The sequence below is a fragment of the Cyprinus carpio genome, chromosome A3 (assembly GCF_018340385.1).
Source record: "Cyprinus carpio isolate SPL01 chromosome A3, ASM1834038v1, whole genome shotgun sequence".
NCBI classification, from domain to species: Eukaryota; Metazoa; Chordata; class Actinopteri; order Cypriniformes; family Cyprinidae; genus Cyprinus; species Cyprinus carpio.
This window is the reverse complement of record NC_056574.1, coordinates 9,169,091-9,197,079: the sequence shown is the minus strand read 5'-3', so window position 1 is coordinate 9,197,079 and position 27,989 is coordinate 9,169,091. Positions and strand designations below refer to the sequence as shown.

The 27,989-nt window shown below is 36.0% G+C and overlaps 2 protein-coding genes across 2 annotated transcripts in view; one reads left to right on the top strand and one right to left on the bottom strand.

Annotated features, from left to right (window-relative positions):
• LOC109103489 (coronin-7-like) overlaps positions 1-27,989 on the top strand; it is a 122,227-nt gene that overhangs the window by 62,978 nt on the left and 31,260 nt on the right. The window lies entirely within an intron of this gene.
• Positions 180-27,929, bottom strand: LOC109066380 (vasorin-like). The gene is made up of 3 exons (XM_042717462.1): positions 27,635-27,929; positions 20,270-20,322; positions 180-3,777 (listed from the first exon to the last, which is right to left on the bottom strand). The coding sequence occupies exon 3, from the start codon at positions 3,747-3,749 to the stop codon at positions 1,746-1,748; it is 2,004 nt and encodes a 667-aa protein (XP_042573396.1). The 5' UTR covers positions 3,750-3,777; positions 20,270-20,322; positions 27,635-27,929; the 3' UTR covers positions 180-1,745.

Genomic DNA, 27,989 nt, shown 5'->3' with positions numbered 1-27,989 from the left:
AACACACCCATTTGCTTCTATTAAATTTTATTACCAAAAACACATTAAACAGAGACATGCATTCAACGTCAGTGAACCTAATTGTTAATCAGACCAGCTAGCGGGAACGAGAAAAAGAGAATATAAAACTGTTGTTTATTTTAATTCATTTTTTATTTTCTTTGCAGCTTTTTGAAAATACATATCATACATATACACACATCTCCATATTGACAAAAGAAAAGTATAAAAAAGAGCTTCCCAAATTAAACAGGGAAAATTATAGGCAGATCTTATCAAAAATATTAACAAATATTTTCAATACTTCATACTGCTTAGATTTATTTATTTTTTTTCCAGTTTGGATAATCCCATCAAGAACAACAAAAAAAAATATTTTCAATTACAAATCCTCCTCCTTCTAAGCAGAAGGTTTCAGATACACTAATCAATTTAATTTTTATGTTTTTTTTTATTTTTTGGAAACGTCATTTGACAGGTTGTAGAACAAGTGCTAAAATAGTAACATGTTTCCTCACAGAGGTAAATCAGCACACCTTCTCACTGTCTCTTCTCAGTTTTTTGGTAAACTTTAAGATTCTGAAATTTAGCACATTTTCCAGAATGATCAATGACAGCCTGGATGGTTTTTATATGGTTTTATGCTCTTTCATTATATCTTGCACTTGAATGGTAAGCTATGGAGAGTTGGGAGCTGGAGTGTGTGTGTGTGTGTGTGTGTTTTGACTGGTTTAGGTAAACCTGTCTTAAGGAAAAATGGTGTTGAGTGCAAGTGACTGGAAATATCTGCCAAGTAATTTAAATAGTGTGAAGGTTAATTTTGCAGACTGGCCTAGGAAACAACCCCTTTTTTTACTATATAAATTTAAAAGCTCCCACAAGTTTGTAGCTCCCAATGATATATTTTGAGCCTGTTTTGTGTTTACAACAGAGCATAATGTATATTAATCTGCTTCCTGTTCAACCATAGTTTAGCGTCTCTTTCTGAGGGGGAAGGGGGATAGGGGCTAAAAAATAGAGGAAGGATTTACTGTAGTTTCATGTCTGGATAGACTTTCAACTGCTTAGACTGTCTGACATTTCTAAACTAAAGCCTTTGTTTCACTTGGTGGTACAAGTACATTTTAATCTTCAAAGTTTTTAATCTGGTGTTTTGCCTGCTTTTTAAGTCACAAGATATGGGGGAAGAGCAGCCGCCTGGTAACAGTCACATATTTGTACAAAAACATTTACAAAAAAGGTACAAATACAAAACTAAGAAACAATGCATATCAGTTAGACAAAGCATCATAAGAGTCAGCCTCATTACTTAAGTCCATATCTTCCATATCTTCAATTACCCACTCACTTGTAGGGGCTTACGGTTCACAGTTAGCGCAGCTCATAAGAGTTGCACACAGGCGCTACACATAAAAATTTCACCTACATTTTTTTTCAGTCAGCTGTATGCCCTTTTTTACGATTGGCAGCCATTTTAAAATCCACCAAAGTCTTTGGTTGAAAGTTTGGCATGTAGAGCCTTTCAGATTTTTTTTGATGATAAAAGGCACTTAGGAGGATGTCATTTTGCCAGAAATGCCCTTGTAGGATTGCACCAGGAATCACCTAAATACCATTGCTCTTTACAAAGAACCTGGTGGCTGGTCTTCCTGTCCATGGTGGTACCTTGTAAGGCCACATGGTGGTACCTTGTAAGGCCATATCGTTCATGCTTTAGCATGCAAGTAAGACACCTTTCGCAATTGTCAGAAATATGAAGGTTTCAAACTGTTCTTATTGTTCGCAGTACAGTGATCCTGCATTAGGGGCACCTCGTAGTCCAAGCCACCATTCTGTGTTGTTGACGGACAGGAGATTATCTCTTGCTTTTCAGGTAGTGCCCCACTGTCCCGACCCTTCAGCTCCATCTGTGAAGGATCACATTTTAAGTCCAGGTGTTCCTTTGATTTCTTTTTGTGCATGTAGCAAGCTACCCCAACAGCCACGGCTACTAGGACTAGCAGAAGAAGAATGGCGACTGCTGGGATGAGCATTGTAGTGAGCTTTGGGTCCTCCAGTCGTGCTCCAGTGGGAGTTAGCTGCTGACTGACCGTCTGGGTCTCTATGCATACTCTGTCCACATCCCCAGGTTCACCCATTGGACTGGCACATACAAAGTACGTAGAGTTTGGCTGAAGTCCACGCAATGTGTATTCCAGGTAATATGCTGGAAGGTTGAGGTGCTTGGCACGTTTATCTGGTCCAGAAAGTTTCTTGTAAGTTAACTTTACACCACGGATGTGGGGGCGCATAATGATGTACCTCTGAAGGTCTAAGAGTATTGAGGAGCTAGTTACCGTTGCTGTTATTTCAGGTTCTGGTACCTCTGTAGGCTCCTCATGGGGTAGTGGGTCTTCCTTTTTTTCACAGTATCTCCCTGATGTTCCTGGTAGACAAATGCACTCCAAACGTCCTTTGTTGTCCAGCCAACATGTTCCTCTATTTAGGCAGATATTGGGTGGGCAGAAGTTTAATCTGAGATCTGGGTCGATACTAGTACTTGGGGTGGAAGGTGGAGGGTCATTGTCGGTTTCTGTAGAGGGGTTATCACTAGGTTTGGCAGGGAGGACTGCATGAGTTGTACTTGGTAAACTGGTGACCGGGGCTGGCGGTACTGCAGTGGTCTTTACTGTCCGAGTCGTAACAGTTGTGGTAATCGGACATCCGAATTCTCGGTGCGCAAGTCTCTCCAGCACCTTTCCGGAATTAAAAGGAGGAAAGTGGCAGCGTGTCTCTTCCGTCCTACCCAACTGAATTTGCTTGATTCGCAGCCAACTAGGAAACCAAGCCAGATTGCAAAGGCAGTTGAAAGGGTTTTCCGCAACAGTCAGCCTTTCTAGGTGAGGAAAGAGCTGGGTTAAGGTCTCTGGCAACCCTTGCAAGCTTAGATTGCTGATATCCAGCTCCTGAATCTCAGAGAGTTTCTCAAAGTCTTCCCATTTCACAGGTCCCATGGGATTCCCAGCCAAACTCAGAGTAACCAAGCCCCTTGCCTCACGCAAAACCCCTGGAAAGGTTGTTAACTGGTTGTTGGAGATGTCAAGCTCATGGAGGTTCTTGAAGCTTCCCAAGAGTTCCTCGTCCAGACTGCTAAGCCCCAGTCCACCCAGTTTCAGTGACTCCAACCTGGGTGTCTGGAGGTCATTTGACCTTGGCGATGGGATGCTGTTGAACCGTAAGTCTAGCAGAAGAAGATGGGGCAATTTCAGGGCAGGCATTATTGTCAGTTTGTTACCTTGCAGCTTGAGCTCCAGCAGTTGCTGTAGGCCATCAAAAGCAACAGGATGGATGCTCTCAATGAGGTTGCTGTAGAGATATAGCCTCTCCAGATGTTCTAGTCCAGCAAAGCTGTCCTTGGATATATGGACGATCTGGTTAGCCGACAGGTCCAGGTTGTGGAGAGACGACAAGGGTTCAAACACACTATCTGGCAGTTCGGTCAACTTGTTCTGGCTTAGATCCAGCATCTCTAGGCTTTCCAACTCAAGAAAATCCTCTTGGGAAAGGAACTCGATGCCGTTCTTGAACACATAGAGTTTCTTAGTTGTTGTGGGTACTTTGTTGGGCATTTTAGTGTCTTTGCGGCTAAAGCAGAAAATGGAGTCTTGGGCTGGACAGGTACAGTCCTTTGGACAGGTGTCGGCCAATGCCGGGGACCACAAGTGTTGATAGAAGAGGAGGGGCAGCAGTAGAGGGAGGAAGAGCTTCATGTTGCTGCCAACAATCACCCCTTCAAACCTGCAATGCAACAAGAAAACCAAGTAAACATTCGCACAATCAACTTCACATTGTATTTTTGACTTTAAAACATGTTTAAACATACACCTGTCTTGAACTTTGGCAAAGTTTAGAAATGGCATAATTAAATGATTAAAGCTAAATTGATAGTTGATAATTGATAAACTTGATAAAGTTACTCTTTTGTTGTTGTTGTTTTGTTGTTGTTGAATTTTTAGCAAATTCAGGCCATACTGCAATACATGCCATGGTGTTTATTTCTCTGCTTGAGTCTATGAGGTCAGCCTTTTATGTGGCTGAGTAAAAGGCTTGCTTTACACTAAGTGCTTTCAAAGGGTGATCAAAGGTGAGGTCTCTTGAAATGGTTGTACTCAAACAATAGGTAGTGGTAGTGACTTACAGGCCAGATGGAACCTTATACTGGACTTAAAGGTGATGTTGACCTTATTCTTTTTTTATTATAAAAAAACAGCATTTTATAATTGGATAATGCGATTTCATATAATCTTTAGTAGATTTTAAAATGATACTCCATTTTCCATAATGTTATGATGCTTAAATGAACATGTAGCAATTAAAACAGTTGATTCGAGTTGGGGTACTTGGACTCGGGAATTGGACTTGGACTCTGACTCAGACTGCAACTGTGAATGAACTTGGACTAGGAAATTTTACAAACGAATCCGTGTCATGTGTAACAAAAAAGCTAAAAAAAAATAAATAAATAACAGCATAAAATTAAGTTAAAACAACATTAATAAATGTCTCCCACTTAAACTCAACTGGTTAAAAACGAGGACATGACTCAGGGTGGACTCGGGCCCAACACTACAATTCACTGTAGTTTTTAGTGTTTAATTTTGTATTTATTTAAAAAAAAAATAGTATAATATTTTAATTAGTGTGTCTCTAATTACAGCTGTCATTGTTTACAGCACACATACTGAATCACTGTTGCACACAGTGGCCTTAGAGAGTCTTTTTGGTAGTGATTTGTACACTTTGTGTCTTTCTATAAACATTCAGTCATTTTATATTCATTAGTTTCATATTGAGATCCAGAGATGCACTGGTACGCGCCAAGGTAGTCTCAAATTTTAAAACGGTTTGACCTTGAACACCAGACACAGAGCTCATCATATGAGCTCAGACACCTATGGGGAGGAACATGAAGAGTCAGGGAGGAGAGCGAGAACAAGAAAGATAAAGGGCTATGAATTTGGGAGATTGAAGTGAGCTGGGGAAGTGGTTATCATCTGCTGTGAGATCAGTCGCAGCCGTCTCTGGCCTTGAAAGGATGGGTGGAGATGTTTCATTCTCCCTCAGGATTTTCTTTCTTCTGTTTCTCTCTGGGACAGTGTGGGGGGGTTTATATTGGAAGTTCATGCTGAGGTGAAGTTCCCTCACTCGGTTTTATTGAATAGTACAGAGATAGTAGGATCATTATGTTCCTTACTGAAGCATCATTCTCATGACCCCTGTGTTGTTCTGCAGTTATTTACAATAGGAAATATATTAGATTTATTTTATTCTGTGTTGGCTGACAGAAAGTTGCTAGTCGTCTTGTGAGGTCAGTGCAAGTTTCTAAAGATCTTTTCAATAATGTCTGGATATTTTTAATTATATTTCAAGGTGCATTCTTGCTGAAAGCAACTGGAAATCATGCATTTTCAATGAGAGTGGGCTTTTTGATGTGACATGAACGACAGTGACTATTTGCAGTGTTATTTTAGTATCATTCACTGCAATTATAGTATTTATTAATATTTTTAATTAGCTTTTTTCAGTTGTCATTTTAATTTTATGTTGTAGTCATTTTGTTATGGGCTTTTGCCATTTTTTTTAATAATATTTATTATATTATTATAATATTACAATATTTCACCTTTAAAATTTCCTACTATATATATATATATATATATATATATATATATATATATATATATATATATATATATATATATATATATATATATATATAAAATTTTTATAGTTTCAGGGTCATTACAGTTAACTAAAACCATACAATTTTGTTACTAGAAATAACTAAATTTTTAAATAAAATAAAATATAGATATATAAAAAAAACTTAAACTTAATTTATGTCAGCAAAATTTCTTACTTTAATATAGTTTAACTTAAAGTACTAAAATAGCTTAAACTAAAACTAAAATAAAAATGAATGAAACAAATATATGGAAATTAAAAAAACACCCTAAATTTAATAAAAAGAGCAAAAACAGACAACAAGATTACTCAAACTGTAACCAAAATATATATTACAACAAAAATGAATTCAAAATATTAATAAAAACTATAATAGTATCCCAATAATAAATAAATTCAATTATTTATTTATTTATTTCAAAAAACAGTGATGCAAAGAAATATCTTTTTGTACATTTTCTTTGTTTTGACTGTGAAGCCAACACAATACAACCTGACTCAACCAAACCTCACAATACCAGTTTGTATGTGTTGAGAAAATGGTAATCCTTACGTCACCACCGTCAGCAACACATGGTTTCTTAAGTTCAGCCAGGGACAGTCATCCCGAGAGAGATTTTCTTGTCTTTTGTCTTTTTTTTTCTCTCTCTGTCTAAAAAGCTTTGGAGCAGGTTTAGACATTCCTGCTGCTCCGTCAAATTGACTTGCTGGCTGTGATGCAAGAATCTGTCTTTTGACACTGGGTTTAGTTGACGCTCAGTGCAAATGAAGCAGGAAAAAAAGCTCAGGCCCGCAGCCAAGCGCAAGCATATTTTAATGAAACTAACCCTCGGCTTATTATGTGTGCGCTGTTTGGTCCAACTGCCTTTTTTCCTATTTAATGAAACTTTTTTTCGACACAAAAGTGAAAAAATGTGTCTGAAATGTCAGTACTTGGAAGGAAGATCAAACAGGGTTCAGAAGGGCATGAAATAAATATTTTGTCATGTTCGGGCATTGATATCCATTCGCTGACGTGTTTTGGGACCGTATACCTGTTGTTCTTATAATGAATAGAATCAACAAGATCTTACAACAAGGGTGAGTGAAAGAGTAACACATGCACCATTTCCTTCACCCAAAGCTCTCCATTCAGTGATGCATGGCACTTTACAGTCCGTGAGAGCTGATTAGTTGTTTTACTGGAGGCAGTGATGGGGAAAAAACACGCAGGCCTTCCAGATAACCCGATAACAGGTGGAGCACAGTGCTTTATGGGCAGTTAATCATGAGGGGGTCATAGGTCGGCCCTGTCTCATGGTGTCTGGATCTCAGAGTACTGTGGGAATGTCCTCAATTGAATTTGTGCGATATCAGAGATGGACCAATTAAATGAAGGAAGCAGAAATGTTTTTTCGTTTTGTTTTTTGAGCTCAAGTGCTCGTTTTTAGGATCTGTGAGATTTCACTCCGTCTTGTAAGTATCAAACAATTTCTAATTATGCAATCATGATGAATTGCGATTTGCTTATTATGTAGTTGCTGATACCCAATTCTAGTATTATTTTGTTTGACTTTTAACTATTTTTATAGGATAGTTTAACTGTAGTTTAATCACTCTAGCTTGTAGCTTGTGAAGCAGCGGCGGCGGCTCTGAGTGAAGGGAAGCATCCGGCAGAAAGATGAGGCTCGTAGCAGGTCAGGTATGAAGATAAAGCAGTTGCCTGCACTTTTTAAAATTTTGGCTGATGTTTATTCTAGTGTGCATCGATCCAAAGCATCAGAAGACACGGTCTAGTCAGCCGGCAGACGCATGCAGTGGGAGTTGAGTCTGATCTCTGATAAGCACACACAGATACTGCATCTCCTCCTTCCCTCCAGCGGCTGTGTCTTATCAAGCAGCAGATGAGAAAACCGCTCTCAGGGCTTACAGTAAAGCTCTGCTCTGAGTGACTCTCATGCTGGGTGGCTTTAAGTCAAGTGCCTCTGTGCTGGAGAAAGAAAAGTTGCCAGTAAAGGAAAAGTGTTGTGTTTTATTGTCTTTTCGTAATGTGAACACAGTGAAACAGCTGGGAGAAATGAGCGGAGAGGAATGGCTTTGTCAGCAGGGGACGTGGAGGTGACCCATGCCAGGAGCCAAGAGAGTGAAGTGGGCCCAAACAATTAGAGCTCCAGCAGACCCTCGTCAAGAGCTCTTATCAGCAGAACAGACTCATGCACGCTGAAGCAGGACAGAGGAGGCCGAGTTATGACATGTGATCAGGAAGTTAGGCAGGAGTTGTGGGGGTGTGTGTTGAGGGCCTCATGGGCCACCTCACTCCTGACAGTACTGAATGTTACAGCAGCCAGTGTCCTAAATACTAGCTTAGCAACAAGTATGAGAAGATATTGCTTGTAGGGAAAAAAAAATGTAGTTGGTTTCTAACTTTTTGCAGTTATTCATTATCTATCTATCTATCTATCTATCTATCTATCTATCTATCTATCTATCTATCTATCTATCTATCTATCTATCTATCTATCTATCTATCTATCTATCTATATATCTATCTATCTATCTATCTATATATATATTAGAAATGTTATAATTTTTTTACATTTTATGTTTTTGTGAGTGTGTGTGCGCATGTGTGTGTGTATATATATATATAATTGCATTGAGATATATATATATATAGAATATATATATATATATATATATATATATATATATATATATATATATATATATATATATATATATATATATATATCATTTTATTTTAGATTTTTCTTATTTTAGATTAATATATAATTTCATATAAATTATTAGTATAACTTGTAGAAATTATTTATAATCTATAAACCATAATTTTTTTTAATATATATTGTGCCAACATTGCAGTTTATTGCATATATAAAATTTTTATGTATATTCTTCGTAACTGCAAAAAGTCAATGACAACTACATTTTACTTTTTAGAAAAAAATAATGAAAAGAATGAGAATTAATTACACAATTTATATTAAATGTTACGCGGTTACGTTAATTCTGGACCCTGACAGCATCTCGTGGTGTTTTATTCGCAGTAAACAAGATTTGCACATCAGCTCTTCCTAGAGTAGCAGACTTCAGGATTCATTCATTAACCCTAAACGCCCACATCTCTGTCTCTGTGAGCTGAAACAGAAAGAAACAATGCACCAGTACATCCCTTAACCTGACAGCACACTGCCATGAGACACCGATTCATGACAGCAGGAGTGAAATCATCTTCATACAGAAGCATGTCAGTTTGTACATGCCACTTCAACAGCTACAGTTTACGGGAAGAGTTTCAGTGTGTTATGTAAAGTGACTGTACCTGCCAAACCTGATGTTGTGTGTTTTTCCCCTTTGTTTTGGAGTGTGCAGTAATTCAGTCGAATAGAAAGTATTGTATGTTATTTCATTTCAAGTTCACTAGGTTAAACACTCACTCTGATATATTCATGCGACCACAACAAAAAACACAGATCAAAGCTGAAGGTAACGCTGAGCACTGCTCTGATTGATGACTAGGACGCTTTTGTCTTCACCAGAAGTCCATACAAACGCCTGCGCTCTACCGCTCTCTCTTCCTTGTTTTTGTGAAGCGTGGCTATCATTAGTTGAAGGAAGCTTTCTTTTGGTTTAGGATTTACAGCCATGACCTGGATAAGAGCATGTCACTGCCATTACTGTCTGCGGTAAACATAAAAGACAGTCCTGTCTGAATGTAGCAGACTGAATAAAAACACTGCTCTTTTTCTGCATTGTGATGAGAGATAAAGGAAGAGTTAACTTAAATATTTAAATCTGTCATTCATGTTGTTCCTTCATGTTGGAAGAAGATGTTTTCTTAAGTGTTTACCGTTTCCTGAACCATGACAATTAAACAGTGACTCAACTTTATGACTCATTCGCTGTATTCACTGTATGCTATGGCTTTAGAAGACTGAAAATAATATATTCACTATGTGTGACAGAACAAAGTCCTTGTGTGATGAAAATCTGAAAACTCGTTTAAAATCACATATATTCAAATACAGTAAGGTCTAATAATAAATATAGTATTATTTCATTGATAAATGTAAATATACTTACATTTTAATAAATATATTTTAAATAAATTGTTTAAATGGTTTTAACTTACTAACATTTTATTTAGTCACATATGTTAAAATACAGTATGATCTAATAATAAATATAAAATTCAATAATTTACAATTTTACCAAATTAAATTGGTACATTTAATAAATATATTAATACATTTTATTATTATTAAATATGCATTTAATTTATTAAAACTATGTTGACATATACTGTATATTTAAATACAGTAAGAACCTAATAATGAATATAATTTAAATAAATAAATTCTACAAAATTCAATATTCCTATGTTTAATAAATACATTTAAATTATTATTAAATATAATTAGAATTTATTCTAATTATATTTAGTCATATTCAAATAAAGTATGGTCTAATAACAAATATAATATTAAATAATTTTAAATGTTACAAAATTAAATATTGATATATTTAATTAATATATTTACATTTTAAATTAATATAATAGTCATTTATAACAATTATATGTATTGACTTTTTAGCTAAATTTATATTTAATAAATATGTAATTTTATTTCACATTTAATTATAACAAATTTTGAAAGTAATTTTCATTTATTAAATATATTTATATTTAGTCACATATATTCAAATAATAAATAGTACTTATAATTTTAAAGAATATATATTCTTAAATTTAATAAATAAATTTGTTTGAGTGAACTATTCCTCTTAAATCCAGGCTAGCTATAATAAACACGGACAGGGACCATTAGGCAAGACATAAAGGATTCATTCAACATTTTCATAAGAGTTTGGAATTGTTGCATAACCCCTTAACGGTTAGATCAGCTTCAGTCATAGTGAATGCATTGAAAACAATCCCCCAGATCTTTCATGGTGGTGCTGATAACCATCTTTGCCCACAACCTCAGCCTGACACACTCATTTACGAAACAAAGAATCGACAGTGTTCGCCATTCAATTAGCTGCTCATCTGCAGGCTGCAGGGGGCATGTCTAGACTGTGTTTTGGTTGCAACCGGATCTCATCAGATCCTTTTTTTGCCATGCCTCCGACATCAGAGAAATGTTTCACTGCAGGTACTCGCAGGTTTGAGTTACGATCCCGAGCGCGGGCAGGTGCTTTCAGCCTGTTGTCGCTCTCGGGGCTGCGCTGAAACCCAGCGCTCCAGACGTGTGCCTGTGCAGATGCCGTGGCCCATGCCAGACTGCAGCTGGAGCATTGTGTGCTTCTCCAGGGACCAGCCGTGTGGGCTGCCGGAAAGGAAGGGACGGACAGACTGCAGATGTCTGCTGTACACTTTTAGAGTGAGCAATCCAAAAGGAAATGGATTTACAACAAGCACTCACTCTGAGGAATTAGCACTGCGTCAGATATCAGGCTATTAGCAAGCATGCACACTTGTTATTTCACATTTGTGTATGTATTGATGCATGCTGACACTGATCTCCTCCATCAGCACTGATCGATCAGTGATCTCAAAGCCCTGCTCAAGGCACTGTGTATGGAATGTTTAGAAGACCATTTCTGAAAAAGTTAGATAAAAAGTCATTATGATAAATATAAAAATAAATTATGAGATATGACATCAGTTGTAATCGAGAGTTAAAAAGTCTACATTTTGACAACCTCAGTAATGAGATAAAACGTAATTATTATGACATAGAATGTTGAAATTCTGAGATAGTCATAATTATGACGAGTTGAAATTGTGAGAAAAAAAATCATAATTATGAGATTAAAAAAGAGATTATTATGACAAAGAATAAAATAATGAGATAAAAAGCCATTATGTGAGAAAGTCATGAGATAAGTATGACAACTTGAAATTGAGATAAAAAGTCATTGACACAAAATGTTGAAATTGTGAGATAATAAAAACAGTTCTGAGATGAAGTCATAATTATGACATTATGACAAAAAATATTGAGAATAAAAAGCAATACTAATGACAGTTAAAATTATGAGATAAGGCTAAATAACAACAAACTCAATTATGAGACAAAAAAATCATAACTATGATGACAGTTATAATTGTGAGATAAATTCATTATTACGACAAAAAGTTTAAAATTATGAGATAAAAAGTCTAAATTACGACAAAATCAATTATGAGATAAGTCATAATTATAACCTCAGTTGAAATGGAGATCAAAAAATCATTAACATAAAATGCTTAAATGATATGAAAAGTTGAGAATTATAACAAAAGTCAAAATTATGAGATGAGAAGGTCATAATTGAGTCTAAATAATGACAAAAAGTTGAAAATATAAGATTATCTCATAGTTTTTTATCTCATAATTATGAATTAGTTTCTCAAAATCTGAACTTTTAATGTCATATTTATAATTTACCAATTTGGCGTAAAAGTTTTCCCATGGTTGTGAGACTCACAAGTTAGCATTCTAGATATTATTCTTGATGTAGTTTGTTAGAACCCATGTTGGAGTGTCTACACTGCCATTACTCTCATTAACTAAATAACTTGCATGGTCTGCAATCAGACTGGAGATCATTTGAGTGGGGTTCAGATTTGTTCCACAGGTCTGCAAAGGTCAAAAGTCACTCAATGACAGGTAAACACAGGACCTTTCAGGTTTACTCAGGTTACACAAGAGCACTGGTGATCTGGAGTAGCCTTTGAAGTGCACACAGCTAGCTAGCAAAGCTTGCCAGTATTGTTATTTTTCTTTCTTAAAGGAGTGACAGTTTTTTGAAGTGCCAATATGACGAGTAGACAGTCCTGAAAACTGGCTGACGTGACCATAGATGAAGCATCAAAACTGAGCAGATTAAGTAAAAGCAAGTTTATTATTCTTAGCCCATTGGTAGATATATTTAGATGTATTATATTTATACAGTGCCATTTTTCAAATATCTTGAACTGTTTGAAGGCCCTTAAAGGTATAGTTCAGCCAAAAATTTACATTTTGTTGTCATTTACTCTCATGTCCTTCTCAAGCCTGCATGACTTACTTTCTTGTGTGAAACATAAAAGAAGATATTTGTGGTCTTAGACATTTTCAAAATATCTTCTTTTGTGCTCCACCTAAGAAAGAAAATCATACAAAAACATATAAAACAGCACGAGTGTGAGAACATTTTTGATTGAACTGTCCCTTTAAGTGTCAGGAAGGTGGTGTGGTGTTAAACATGCAGTCATGAGGTCTGAAATGAAGCGTTAATGTGTGAGTGAGGCCCGCACCAAGTTTGTGGTCCCCGCTGGACCGGAGAGGAAATAGAGATGCTGTTCTCGCTAACATCCACAGCTGTGATGGCTTTAATACAGAGAGAGAACGGCCAAATAGAAGGTTAAGAGAGGATGAGCTTATGTAAACTGGTGTGCATTAAATTCCTCCGTACTTCCATGCAACTCTAAACATTCGTTTGAAGTGACTCTACCTGTTCTGTCATTCAAACATCCATCGCACGCGCTTCCTATTTATCCATTGTTTTTTGATAGCGATCGCTTAAATAAATTGTAGCTCATTTACTTCCAGCTTCTGTGGGTTCCAAACACACAAATCAAACAGAACCTTCACCTCTTCGCCCATAACGTCGCTTGTGATAGACATCATAAAAAGTCGCCATCAGGTGAACGCTTGACATTCTTAGTCGTGGATGTCATGCGTGCCTGTTTGCACATGCAAATAAGTTTATTATTGGTGCAGCAGGTAAGAATGCATGGAATCTGAATATGCATGAGCATCTGAATCTCGTCAGACTGACAGCTCCTCTATCATTTACATTTATGCATTTAGCAGACGCTTTTATCCGAAGCGACTTACAGTGCATTCAGGCTACAAAAAATTCTTTTACCAGTATGTGTGTTCCCTGGGAATTGAACCCACGACCTTTTGCGCTGAACGCAATGCTCTACAACTGAGCCACAGGAACACTGTATCAGATCAGTTCAGATCACTATCAGACCATCATTAGCCCACACTCTGCGTTATCTGTTAGGGGTGACAATATGTGACAGCAACGCTACATTTAGCGTCTTTTGGGTTTTTCACGTGGTCTTTTGTGTGTTCCTTGAATGCTAATACAATCCCCTGTCACGAAATATCACATTTTGCCCCAAAATCAAAAGGCAAAAATTTTGCTTAAAGATAATATGATCTTCTAGTAACCTTACAATTTTATTTGCATGGTGATATTATTTCAAGTAGGGCTGGACGGTACAGTATGTCCTAAAATCAAAATCTCGATTAATTGAACATTTTACCTTGATTATGATTAATGAATGATTATTTTGTTTTTGTTTGCTTGTTTCCTTATGTTTCATTGACAAGTTTTGTACTGTAAATATGCTCAACTATTAAAGGTGGGGTATTTGTTTTCTAATAATAGAGTGCATTTCTTATCTTTGCGATTTTAAAATAATTGAAGGAAACAAACTCTGACACAAACACAAACTCTATTTTTGAATATTTTGAACAATTGAAATCAGAGCAAACATTGCTTGAAATAAAAATGTTTGATGAAAAAAAAACATTTAATTTTTTTATGTAAAAAGCAACTTTCCTAAAAAAAAAAAAAAAAAAGTAGGAAATAAATAACTTGTATTTTTTTTTGCAAACAAAATACATGATTTTAAATATTGTCATATCAAGAGTAGAAAATGGCCAGCATCTCTTGCAAACAAAATAAATTGTAAATATTGTCATGTGAAAAGTATATTTTTTATTGAAAAGTATCAACAGGATTAAAACAAATTGCGTCTGTTAGATGTTCTGAATTTCAGTTTCGATTAATCGTCCAGCCAAAAGTTCAGCACATTTTTCATTCTTTTAATGAGGATTCTCTTTACTGTAATACATTTTTATTTAAATTATTTGTATTATATCTTATTGTTTTTTGACCATTTTATTCAATTAAAATTATAATTATTTATTATTATAGTGATTTTTTTATTAAATCATTTTAATTAAAGACAGTACAACAAATGCTACCATGATGTACAAATAATTTAAATGTTATATATTAATAACCTTTTCATATTACAATATATATATATATATATATATATATATATATATATATATATATATATAGTTTTTTTTAATTATTATTATTAGTATAATTTGACTTGCACTGGGTCTTCATAAGATTTATTTATTTATTTTTTTAAGTGGAAATTTACTTGGTGCCTATTTTCTAAATGTCACCAATCTCAGATATGAAGACAACACTCAAAACTTGACATTCTCCAGATTCATGTTGGCCACATCACATGAGCCATGACTGGTCTGTTGAAAGCCAAGTGCTCATCACAACATGTAATTGTCTAGGAATGTCTTTATGTGTTACTGATGACAGCACCTGGAAGGCTGCGTTTTTCCTCATTCCAGCCGACTGTGATGTTTGCTCACTGATAACCTGCTTGTGTAACTTGCCTCTTTTCCGTTGGTGATTTTTCGAGTCTGGTTGCCCTGGGGCCGTTTTCCAGAACCCAGACATACACACACACACACACATATACACTAGTGTCTTATACACAAGGAAAAGATAAACATGCCAATCGGATCCATCTGTTGCTTCAAGGGTTACAATAGATGGCATTGTTTGCCCATGAGACCCCACAGACAGCTGAGACGTACGAGATACTGTAGATGCGCCTCCAGCTACGGACTGTGGTTACCATCCATGCGAGAACATCGGCCCTATAAACATGTTGCCACCTGTAACACTTTCTAACACTCGGGTATCATAAAATACAGACATTAAGAGTTGGGGGTGAAAACTTTTGAACACGATGAAGATGGCCAAATTTTTCTTATTTTGTTGAAATATAATTTTTTTCGATTTAGTTCTGCCCTTCGTAAGCAACAGAAGATACTTGTATGTTTCCCGGAACACAAATTAAGTACAATTTACCTTGATCTTCAAATTCCAAAAGTTTTCACCCCCAGCTCTTAATGCATCATGTTTCCCCCTCTAGAACAACAGAAAATGTTTGAACCTTTTTTAATAGTTGTGTTTGAGTGCCTCAATTGTCCTCAGTTTGAAAAGATGTATCTCAAAATCATACAGTCACTGTTGGAAAGGGTTCAAATATGCAAAGATGCTGGAAAACTGAAGAATCTGCAGGACCTTAAAGATTTTTCTGAAGAACAGTGCTCAGTTTAACTGTTCAGAACAAACAAAGGGACTCATGCACAACCATCACAAAACAGAAAGACAGTCGTGGATCATCAGGTAACCACACACAGTATTAAGAACCAAGGGTTCCCAAACTTTTGAATGGGGTTATTTTAATAATTTATCCTATTTTTTTGTCTTGTGGACTAAATGTAAACATCTTTTATGTACAATATCTTACTCAGGACAGTACTAAATAAAAAATAAAATGCATTTAGTATGATCTCTCTTATTTTTTGAAACTTATTCACATTTTCACAGATTCTGCAAGGGGTGCCCAAACTTTCGAGCCCCACTGTATTAATATATGTATAAATATACTACATACATAATTTTTAGATCAATATTTTAAATGTTATATATATATATATATATATATATATATATATATATATATATATATATATATATATATATATATAATTTATAAAAAAAATATATATAATTTATAAAAAATATATTCAAGTTTTAATATTAAAAATATTTAGTAAAATATTTTATTTTAATTTGCATTTATTTATATACATTTGCAAATTTTTTAATTAAAAAATATACATACACATAAAATTTCACTTTCTAAATAAAATATTTTTATTTTAAAATGTTTATATACATATGCATATTTGTTTTAAATATAAAGTCACTTAATTCTGATATTTTTTCAGAAAGTGACTTTATATCTTTTTAATTTTATATCTTATTTAATTTTTATGTAAAATCATAAGTATATGACTTGAGAATGTTTATTATTTTTGTCTTTTTTTCCAGTAAAATATGAGTGCGAAAATCATTGTTTGCAACGTGCGCAGTAAAGCATAAAAGTGCAAAGGAAAAAGTGCTCTCTTCCTTCCCAATATCCTCAGACATGCTATCCAAGTGCTCCATAAACATTCTATCCTGCTTTAAACATTCAATTTGATCAATCCCATGAGCCTCTTCATGCTCACCCATCCATCAGCACACCAAGATCAGCCCTTGACGTGCACAAGCGGTCTCCTGCTCTACTTCAGTGTTTAAGGGTTAATGTATGGAAAGCACATGCTCTGTATCCGTCACACGTCTCTGTGGCACATGATAGTGTAAACATCTGAGCGTATACGCAGGGTGTGTGTTCACATGCACGGCTCTGTTGTGTGTTTTTAGGTTAAGTAAACCTTAGCATTGTGCAGCAAGTCTGGTCTAATTGATCTACTCTTGCGCAAACGACAGTAATGCATCGAGGCAAACGTTTGAGGGTTGCTTGAGCTACTTATTTAAACACGAACACACTGCGGCGTGTACACAGGGGAACTGGATATGGAGCAAAACACTTGCAGGCTTAGTGTAAAACAAATACGAGCAGGATGTCACTATGTGCCCAAGTATCGAGTAACGCCGCTTCAGCTTTAATGCTCAAATGTTCCTGCCTGAATGAGAAGAATTTCAGACCGCTTCGACCAAAATTCTTTTAGTTACAGGAATGTTTGTGTGTTCGTACATGAACCTTATAACACATAATACTTCACATAACATAAGATAAAATATTTATTTTATACATTAAATTTTTTTTGTTTTGTTTTTTAATAACTTATACAGCTATACTGCAACTCCACGAATGTATAAACATACTTTTGCTGGAAATGAGTTAGGGATGCACAATAAATATCGGCATGCATCTCGTCAGTAAAGCCGGTTCTGTAATCAGCGGTAAATCTCTACACGTGCGTGCTTTCACGTGGAGCAGCATTTACTACACAGAGCCGTTGTTCACTGACAAGCTGCGCAAAACATGCCCAAAATCTGATTGTGGTTTTGCGCAGCTTGTCAGTGCCGATATATCGTGCTGATATTTATCGTGCATCCCTAAAATGAGTGATGTACATTGCAACAGTTTTCAGTGCTCCAGAAGGTTCAAGCATCGCTAGTCAGTCTTGTTTCTGGATGTGTATATGAATCCCACTTTGTATGCAATCTGTTCCCAATAGTACACTGTAAAAAACGATATGATCAATAAGCCATGACAATATATGTTTTAACATGACTTTAACTCATCAAAATAAGTTTTTAACTTTTAAAAAAAAAAAGTTATACAAGATTCAACTTTTTTTTTTAAGTCAGCTTAATGTAATTTAAATTGAAATTACTTAGATTTTTAAGTTGACTGTCCTTAAATTTTTTTTTTTTTTTTTTTACAGTTTAGACGTGTAAGATGAGTTTTGGTGCGTTACAAATCACAGCATGTTGAAGATTGTGTGCTAGTATATACACATGCATGCTTTTCAGCTTATATTACCCACAACCCCTTTCTGTTAAAGGGATAGTTCACCCAAAAATCAAAATTATGTCATTAATGACTCACCCTCATGTCGTTCCAAACCCGTGAGACCTCCGTTCATCTTCGGAACACAGTATAAGATATTTTAGATTTAGTCCGAGAGCTTTCTGTCCCTCCATTGAGAATGTATGTACGGTATACTGTCCACGTCCAGAAAGGTAATAAAAACATCTTCAAAGTAGTCCATGTGACATCAGAGGGTCCGTCAATGTTTCGTTCGTTATCTGGCTCGGTTCAGTCAGTGTACTGTTTGAGTAAATGAATTACTCCGGGATATTGATTTATTTGAATTCAGAGGGAGTGTCAGCCATGTTAAAAAAGTTAACAGCTTAAGTCATTTGTGGATTAATGCTTATTGTTGACGCGAACCGTTTCAAACGATTCAGTTCGATTTGGTGAACTGCTTCAAGAAGATCCGGTTACATCGAGTGATTCGTTCGCGAACCGGATGTGCTGTGAACGCGCTCATAACAGACCCGGGAGAGAAGTCAATGCTGAATAAAGTCGTAGTTTTTGATATTTTTGCACCAAAATGTATTTTTGATGCTTCAAAAAATTCTAACGGACCCTCTGATGTCACATGGACTACTTTGAAGATGTTTTTATTACCTTTCTGGACGTGGACAGTATACCGTACATACATTCTCAATGGAGGGACAGAAAGCTCTCGGACTAAATCTAAAATATCTTATACTGTGTTCCGAAGATGAACGGAGGTCTCAAGGGTTTGGAACGACATGAGGGTGAGTCATTAATGACATAATTTTCATTTTTGGGTGAACTATCCCTTTAAGGCTTTCCCAGCTTTCTCAGAACTTTGGCTAGTACTCTGATAGCAAGGTTCTCTCAATGTAATGAACAAACGTAATGGAACATCAATAGAAGGTTAATTGAATGTTTCTATAATGTTCTCATAACCAAAAGAAAACAATTGTAAAACATTTTAAAGACTGGACATTTTGAAATGTTCAGAGAACATTGAGAAGTAATGTTAATATAACACTCATGGAACCATTTTAAAACATTTTAGTTTGATGTTCATCTTACGTTTTTAAACCTTACTGTGTTTCCCTTAATGTTTTCTATAACATTTGGATAGCAGAGAAAAAGCTTTAAAACCTTTAAAAACCTGGATGTCTTAAACGTTCAATATTTCATTACTTAATGGTGCTCTCAACATTATGAACAAACATTCTTTCCAGTAACGTCAATAGAACATTCATTAAATGTTATCTAGTCTAATTAATAACCTTATCAAAACATTAGCACAAAAACGTTGTTTATACATTGTTCATGGAATGTTTTTTTTTAAACGTCTAGACTGATGTTTGTCTAACATTTAAAAATGTTACTACTTATTTAGAGCATTATTTAAATTTATTTTGACTTAAGTTTGATGTTCGCCTAAAGTTTTTAAACATTACTCACTACTTGTTTCAGAGTAACTGTAATGCTTATTTGTTTTTAAAGTAACCACAATGTTTGCAAAAAGATAATTTTTTCTCTAATGTTCATATAACCAAGAAGAAAACATTTTTAAAACATTTAAAAACATTTATATAACTTAAAGGGAGCATTAGGAAAATGTTATTTGAACATATTTCTGTTAGTTGGGTTACTACATGCTCAGATATTTGTACTTTCGAAACCAGCAAACGCTGAAATTTTCCACTGAACCCAAAGACCCTGATTGGCTGGTTCAGGTGTGTTCGATTAGAGCTGAGCACCGCGGGTTCAAACATTTACCTTATGGTTGCGTAGTTTACAAAGACAAACACACATTTACTTGCTAGACGACTTTTCATTAAGCTCTCAATCTGATTTGAGAGGGGGTTTTATTGACACAGGATGTTTTGTGGTTTTTCGCTATGACTCAAGCCAAATGTGTGGTTTTGGAAGCTGCACGCGCCAGATCGTTTATGCATCTCTTCCATTCTGGCTCCTCAGACTGTGTTCAAGCTCCAAAATGTGTCATTTGCATTCAAAACAGGTAGATGTCAGACTCACCGGGGCGTGTGACGGGACGCTCTCCTCGTCGACTCCTTCTCTCGCCGCAGGCTCTGTAAGAGTAGGAGAAGGCCACAGGTTCAGTAAGCGTCACGCAGCTGTTTGTCAGACTGTAAGTCGGGGCTGGAATGCTTCAGGAAGTGTCTTTATGGGAGAGGAGAGGGTCTGCATGTTTGTGTCCCACAGATGGACGATCACCTCCCTCGCTTTATTAGTGCCGTTTGCATCATTATTACTAGATTTAAAGGGACAGCTCAGCCAAAAATTTTAAAAGTAACTTTCCCCAACACTGGTGCCAAAAGCACAGATTTGCTTTTGTTCTTCTTTGTAAGTCACTCTGGATAAAAACATCTATTAAATGCATGAATGTAAATGTGATTTGGAGATTTTAGGTAATAGAGGGTCAAGTAGAAAAAAAAAAGGCGATATCAGTGCAGTGTTTGCGATGGAAACACGGTGCAGATTCTAAAGGTGTTGAATGCAGTCGAGTGAAGTGTTGCAGGCTGTCCGGCGTGTTTATCTTGCACACACACACACAAACACACACACTCTTAGTGCAGGAATGCAGGCTGACGGCTTCACTCGCAGTCCATTTCTTGCAGTATCGATTCAGACGTGTTCTAGTATGTGTGTTCATTTTGTTTCTGTCACTTCATGTGCTGTTTCTGTCTTCATGTTCAGCAGCTTCAGTTTTATTATAATTCTGCATGTTTGGATTCACTTTGGTTACAGAATTGTCCCCAGAAGTGAGCTAAATCTAACAAAGACATCCAGTCATAAATAATAATAATAAAAAAAAAAAAAAAAAAATATATATATATATATATATATAAATCATTGATGATTAAATATATATAATACGAATGATGCACTAAAATAAAATAAAAAATATATATATAATTACTTTGTGCATAATTTTTACTTGGTTTAATGTTGAAAATTATTGAACATTTTATTGTATACTACCGTTCTAAAGTTTGGGGCCCGTAATATTTTTTTTAATGGTTTTAAAAGAAGTCTCTAATGGTGGTCAAGGCAAAAAAAAAAAAACATAAAAATAGTAATATTGAATTTTTGCTGTATCAAAATATTAATTTCCTAAAAAAAATCTTACTGGCCCTAAGTATTAACATTCTCGCTTTACTGTGTTCAAGGAATTTACTATCTGACCTGCATCTTATGGAAATATGATACTTTTTACGTGCTTTGAAAGGTTGGGGAAATTTATGAGTTTCATCAATGAGGACTATGATGATTTCCTTATTGTGAAGATCTGATTAGTTTGTGTGTAAACAACATGAAGTATTCAACTGAAATAAACGCACATCCTGGTCATCACAGATGTGTTGAAAGGACTGTCACACATGATGAGCCCTAAAGCAAATGAAGCAGCCCTGAGGAAAACATGATGTGTGTTTTGGAGTCAGTTTGATCAGATATTACCACCTGTTCTCCATACAGCATCAGAAAATCACTACTTTTCCCTCTGTGTCAATTGGAGAACCATTATCAGCTTCTGAGTAATCGCTACACTTGCATGGTATTCTTTGAAGTAACTAACTTGGAACAGCATGAAAGAACGAACCTCGCAAAACAAGTCGAGGCTCATATTTCATCTCAAAATAAAAAGGAAAATAAATTCTGGCTACCGTGATATAAAAATGGTATTATTGTAAAGACTTCATGCATTGTAGAAAATGGCGAAAAATAATGTAAAATAATGCAAAGAAAATAATTTTGAGCTGAAATATGCTTTAATTTTTAACACCATTTTATGATTTTTGAAACACTTCTGCAACACCTGAAACTGGATATTTGCACAAAGTGTGTCTGACTCGACACTGAAATACACTCCACGCGTCAGACACACTCGCTCTTTAACTAGGTCATGTGCTGCCACTGCTTTAGGTATCCATGTCTCTTACTATATGATTAGCAGTATCTATCAGAAACTCGCAGGAGTTTGTACTGAGAAGCAGCCGTTTTGAGTTTTGGACGGTTCTGTAGTGATTTGTAGACAAGATGGCCAAATTACAGACGTAAACAACTTATGTTAACTGATGTTTACAGATGCTGGAGTCTGTTTAATATCTCAGTTTTTTTCTCTATCTCTTTCTCTCTCTCTCTCTTAGACAGCAATGAGAGTAAATAGAGACTTCTGCTGTATTTATGTCTCCTGCTCCTCAGATGTTTCTCCTGAGGTAAAGACCCTCACATTGTGTGAGTCTGAGACAAGATCTCAGATTGCACTCAGATTTGTCAAGATCCTGGAGTCTGCAATAAGAAGTCAGAGATCTCAATAATAATAAAAAAACTGCATTAAATTATATCAAGACCAAACGATTTCAAACTACATCTTAAATAAATTAACTTTTAAACACTTATTCTGCACTTATCACTTTCTGGGTGAAGTAAGTTGATGTTCATCGGGCGCTTTGGTTGAATTTGCTGTAGCCATTAATAGCATCTTTGACCTGGTGTAGAGTTCAGGGCCGCGGTCGCTGGAGCTGCTGCTGCTGCTCTGCGTCTTCGGTTCAAGGCTCATTTCCTAATTACAGTTCAGTCAGGAGGTAATTACAGCCATAGATTAAAGTCATTTTCTTTTTTTACTGCCTGGCGAAAATGCGGCAATTTGTGGCGGCTCGCGCGGATGTGCTCCCCCCCACCCTGAGCTTTCTGAAGGGAAATAATTTGGTGGACAAACCAGCATTTTTTCTCATTTTTGCCATATTCATTGCGGACCGAATCAGCTCTGGGAGTGTTTGACAAATGCCGGTGTTTTTGAGTTTTTTGGGGTTTGAGCTACAGCTGAGAGGCCTGAAACCATTGCATGTGTGTGCACTTATAGTGAGGTTTAATGTGGCTCTTCAGAACTCATCATTTGGCATCATCCATCAGGATCTTGGGTTTGGTTTGGCAGTGATGACGGGTGAGTCGGGCTGCTTGGTCAGCACCGCTCTGCAGTTCTTTGAAGCTTGAGGGTTGATTTAAGAGTGCTAAAGCCACCTGAAAGATCCCGAAAGCTCCTGTTTAAAAGCTCCTATCAGAAATGCCATGTTGCATGCATGCAATTAGAGATGAGGTTTGTACTTATGCTGCTTTTCCTTTGCATTCTTCCATAAATGTTGCTTTTTCTGCCCTGTCGACTCTGTCGAGCCGCCCGCTGTTTGTCTAACCCCGTCTCTCCGCCCTCTTTATGGCCCTTCACCCCCTCCACTGCCTTCACCTCCTGCCTGACTTTTAGCCTCTTAATCCAGCATGTGAAGAACGGGCCAGCAGAGAACGGCCTGTTAACTGGTGTAAAAGGGAACCAAAATCAGCAGGACGACACAAATCTGATCATGTAGGAACACTAGCATTGAAACACCCTTCAGATTCTGCCCAGTGCCATTCCAGCCCTACTGATAAAGCCTCGTCATATTATTTTATTTTAGTTTAGAAACTTTTACTGTAGAATAGTTTATAATGTTTTAATGTACAATCTTTTAGAAACTTTAATTTTATAATATTTGAATGCAGAATATTTTACAGTAGTTTAATTTAGAATCATTTAAAACATTTTGTTGTGGAACGTTTTTGTAATCTTTTATATTACAATGTTTAAAATCTTTTATTGTAGAATTTTTTTCATTTTGAATCTGTTTGTAGAATTGTTTAGAATATTTTAGATTTTTTAGAAGTTATTGTAGAATATTTTAGAACCTTTAATTGTAGAATGTTTTGATTATTTTATTTTAGAATTTTTTAAAACCTTTTAATGTACTGTAGAATCTTATAATATTTGAGTGTAGACACTTTTAGAATATTTTATTTTAGAATATTTTAATGTAGAATGTTTTATAATATTATAATAGTTATTTTATAATAGCTAATTGTAGAATATTTTAAAATGTTTTCAAATATTTTATTGTAGAAAGTTCATGATTCTTTTACTTTAGAATGTTTTAAAATCTTTTGCAGAATATTGTAATTTAGAATTGTTTAAATTAGAATCTTTCAGAACCATTTATTGAAGAGTCTTTTAGAATCTTTTAACTTTTAGAACCTTTTACTTTAGAATGTTTTATTCAGTTTTTTTAACAATCTTTTAAGTATCTTTTAGAACCTTTAGAATATTTATGAATATGACACTGTCAATATTTCTAGCTTGTTAGTGTCTATTATATTCTGATATCCCTAGATATGGCCCCTAGTAAACCTGATTGCTTAGTTAGCTGCACACATCTCCTCAAGTAGTTGCATGATATGGAATCATTCACATCAGTAGAGTTACATACTGACATTTAGTACTTGGCAATGAACGCAACAGTAATAGTGACTATGAGGAGCCTTATAAGGAGAGACAGACAGAAGTATTATGTCCTGTATTCATGACACAATTAAGAAAAACTGCAGCACAGACACAAGGAGGTAGTCTTCAAGATTACTTTTAGATGTGTGTGTTTGGCTTGGCAGAGTTGTGTGTGTGTTTAGCACAAAAGCCTGTGGTTGAGTGTGAGTGATGATGTTTGGACAGAACGGTGGGGAATAGGGATGTTATTTTGACACTTTGAGGAAAGCTGGCACGAGGTGCTTGATTTGCCACATATGCAGCCTTGTCTGCTGTCAGACACATATTCTTGCGGCGTATCAGAGGACACCAAAACAGGAGCTTATTGTTTTACATTATTGCTTTATGGAAGGTTAATTTAAAGGAATAGTTAACCCAAAAATAACATTTTGGGTTACTCACCCATTCAGGCCATTCAAGATTTAGATGAGGTTTTTTTTTTTTTTTTTTTTTTTTTTTTTTTTTTTAAATTTTGAGAAATTTAGCATTTCATCACTTGCTCACCAATGGATCCTCTGCAGTGAATGGGTGCCGTCAGAATGAGAGTCCAAACATCTGATAAAAACATCATAATAATCCACAGCACTCTACTGAGGCATTTTAACTTTAAACCATTGCTTCTAGCCAAAATAACCCATAAACCATGTCCATAGCCCGTATAAAGCCAGCCACATATTTTTTAGAGCTATTTTGGACTGTAAATGGTGCTTGATCTGTGCATGTTTCTCTCCTGATTCAGATTAACTTTTTTCACTGGCAAAAGCAATATGGATAGAGAGAATTTTACTTGGAAGCAATGGTTTGAAGTTAAAAATGACTTAATGATGGATTTGCTAAATGTAATACCTCATCTGAAGGATACCTCATCTGGATGGCCTGAGGGTGAGCACATTTTCAGCAAATTTTCATTTACGGGTGAACTATTCCTTTAATGAAGTCTCATAGACAGGAATATTTGCTTTTCCCTCTAGTTTCATCCTTTCTCATATCCTCTCACCTTCCGTTTTGTCTAATCAACGTCTAAATAATCTCCTCTCTTCTGGCCTTCTCTCTTTGACATTTGCAAGTGCCAAGGAATTTAGGAAGCCACTAGAAAGTATGAAACCCTGAACTGCACGCACACAGGAAGGTCCTCTGGTCGCCATCCACAGAGTCTGATTCTTATTAGTTTACACGGTTTCACATATGCATTAAGATTCATTATGTATTGGACGTCCGTAAAGCCTTCAGCGAGGAAAGAGGATGCAATCAAAACAAAACTTCTCATTTTGTGCAAGAAAAGCAAAGCAAAGTGCAGAGTCCAGCCTGGTGCTCAAACAAACGCTCTGTGACACACACACAAAAAAAACATCATTGAATGGGGCTTTCATTTGTGTTTTCGAAGGATTTTATTGCATCTGAGTATAGTGTTTGGCTTTCCGCTGAACTTAATTAAATGCAATTAAACACTAAACGACGTCCTGTGCCTGTTCTGAGCCACGCAAAGATGATTATCACATGTTTGAATGACACTGCTCACGAGGCGCCTGCTTTCCATATCAGCTTGCTATCATAAACTAGCGCTGAAATCTGCAATTACACAGGCAGAGATAAATATACAGAATAGTAACAGACATGTGTTTTACATTTCCTTAAGGCTCTTAATGGAAAGATCTCTGACAAACGTTTTTGTGATGGTAATATGTCAAGATTTGGTCCGGAAAAGTGTTTAAAGGTCTGTGCAATATAATGAAATTAAGCAATTTATGAAGAAGAAACTTATTAACATTTAATTACATTTATCATAATTGTAAGATTTATGAGTATATATTCTTTCTTTCTATTCATAATCTCAAAGTATTACCTGTGGCTTGCTCTTAGAAAAGCATCTGTCTTTATTTCTGCCTTCAATTTTTATCACTTAATTTATTATATGACAGTTTTATGACCCAGACAAGATAGTTGATCGCTTCCTCCCTCTCTTGGACTAATCACCGACACGGCACTGAATAAGAATTAGTAACATGAAATAAAGTCAGAAATAATAACATTTAATCTCCTTTAGGCCTGTGTGACTAAACAGATTCGTATTTAAACTCCTGTTGAGTGGACAAAATTAAAACTGTTTGTGGCCATTTGTACTTTTCGACTGCCAGAGTTTGATGTGGAGCGAGCTCCTAAAATAAAAGCAAACAGCACCAAAATATGCTTTCTCTGAGAGAAATAGAAGCCGGCGCGGTCCAGACGCAATCCTTTTGTCCTGCTGCGGTCAAATACTTGAAGTCACCAGCATTTGCATTGGTTGTTCAGAGCTTTTCATTCATTCCACAATGATTATATAGCATTTAGGAGTGTGCGTATGTGTATAAAAGTCATATACAGTGTTAAAAAAATAAAGGCTCTAATTTGAACTAAACAGGGTTTTGTAACCTGACAGTTTTAGGTTCTTCAAATAACTTTTTTTTTTTAAGTTCTTTAGAAAACCATCTATGATTTGGTGCCTTAAGGAACCCAGAAATCAAAGTACTGACTTTAAAAACCTATAATGAAGAATTAAGAACATGTTTTAGTCTCAATAGCAACTTAAGAACCCTATTTTAAAGTGTTTAAATACAGACTTTTACAGTTTTTATCATGCCTGTGCATGATGCTGGTGATGGCAACATTATGTTACACACGCACAAGCATGCACACTTAACACTCAAGTGCACTGGTGCACCAGCATCAAACCTTTTGAACCGCTGTGAACCACTGCAGTGTTTGTAAAACCGTGAACTGACGATCAAAGTTTCAGTTTGACTTTGAAACTTGATTGCAGCGTATCTAGGATAACTCTTAGAGAGCATTTCTTGTGTCTAAAAACAGTACTGCTCATTTGCCTGCTAAATGAATGCATGCATAATGTAAAGAAGAGCTATAATACGTAGCCTATGTATGGGTAGTTCGTCTACATATGAATTTGAGATCCATAAAGTGGGGATTTTCACACGAATACACACTAACACTGTTAAAACACATTTGGATTCTCCATTCTTTAACCTTTGAGTTTCACTCACCAGCTCGAGCGCATCAGCGGCGCATTGGAGGTAAACGCACCGAGCGCGTTCCGCCAGTCCTGCGTTTATCTATCCAACGACTCGCGTTTCTTTCCGAACGATATGAAATATGTCTCATGTGTACTCGAGTGGAGTTGATGTGTAATGGTTTTGATAGAGAGTCCGTTTGGAAAGTCTGTCGCACGGCACGGACCCGTCCGAGTGTCCAAGGTGAAACTCCGGAGAGCTGTGCTCGCCTCGCGCTTTAACTTCGGTCTGGGAGGAGCGGCGGGAGCGCGCGTGTCTACAGTGTGCTCACTGGAGAGCACGAGCGCATCAAATGAGGCGACGCTTTTGGACGCGCTCCCGGCGTTTT

What these genes read in the sequence shown, in the direction of transcription:
- LOC109066380 (XM_042717462.1), bottom strand. Translation starts at nt 3,749, where the DNA reads ATGAAGCTCTTCCTCCCTCTACTGCTGCCCCTCCTCTTCTATCAACAC.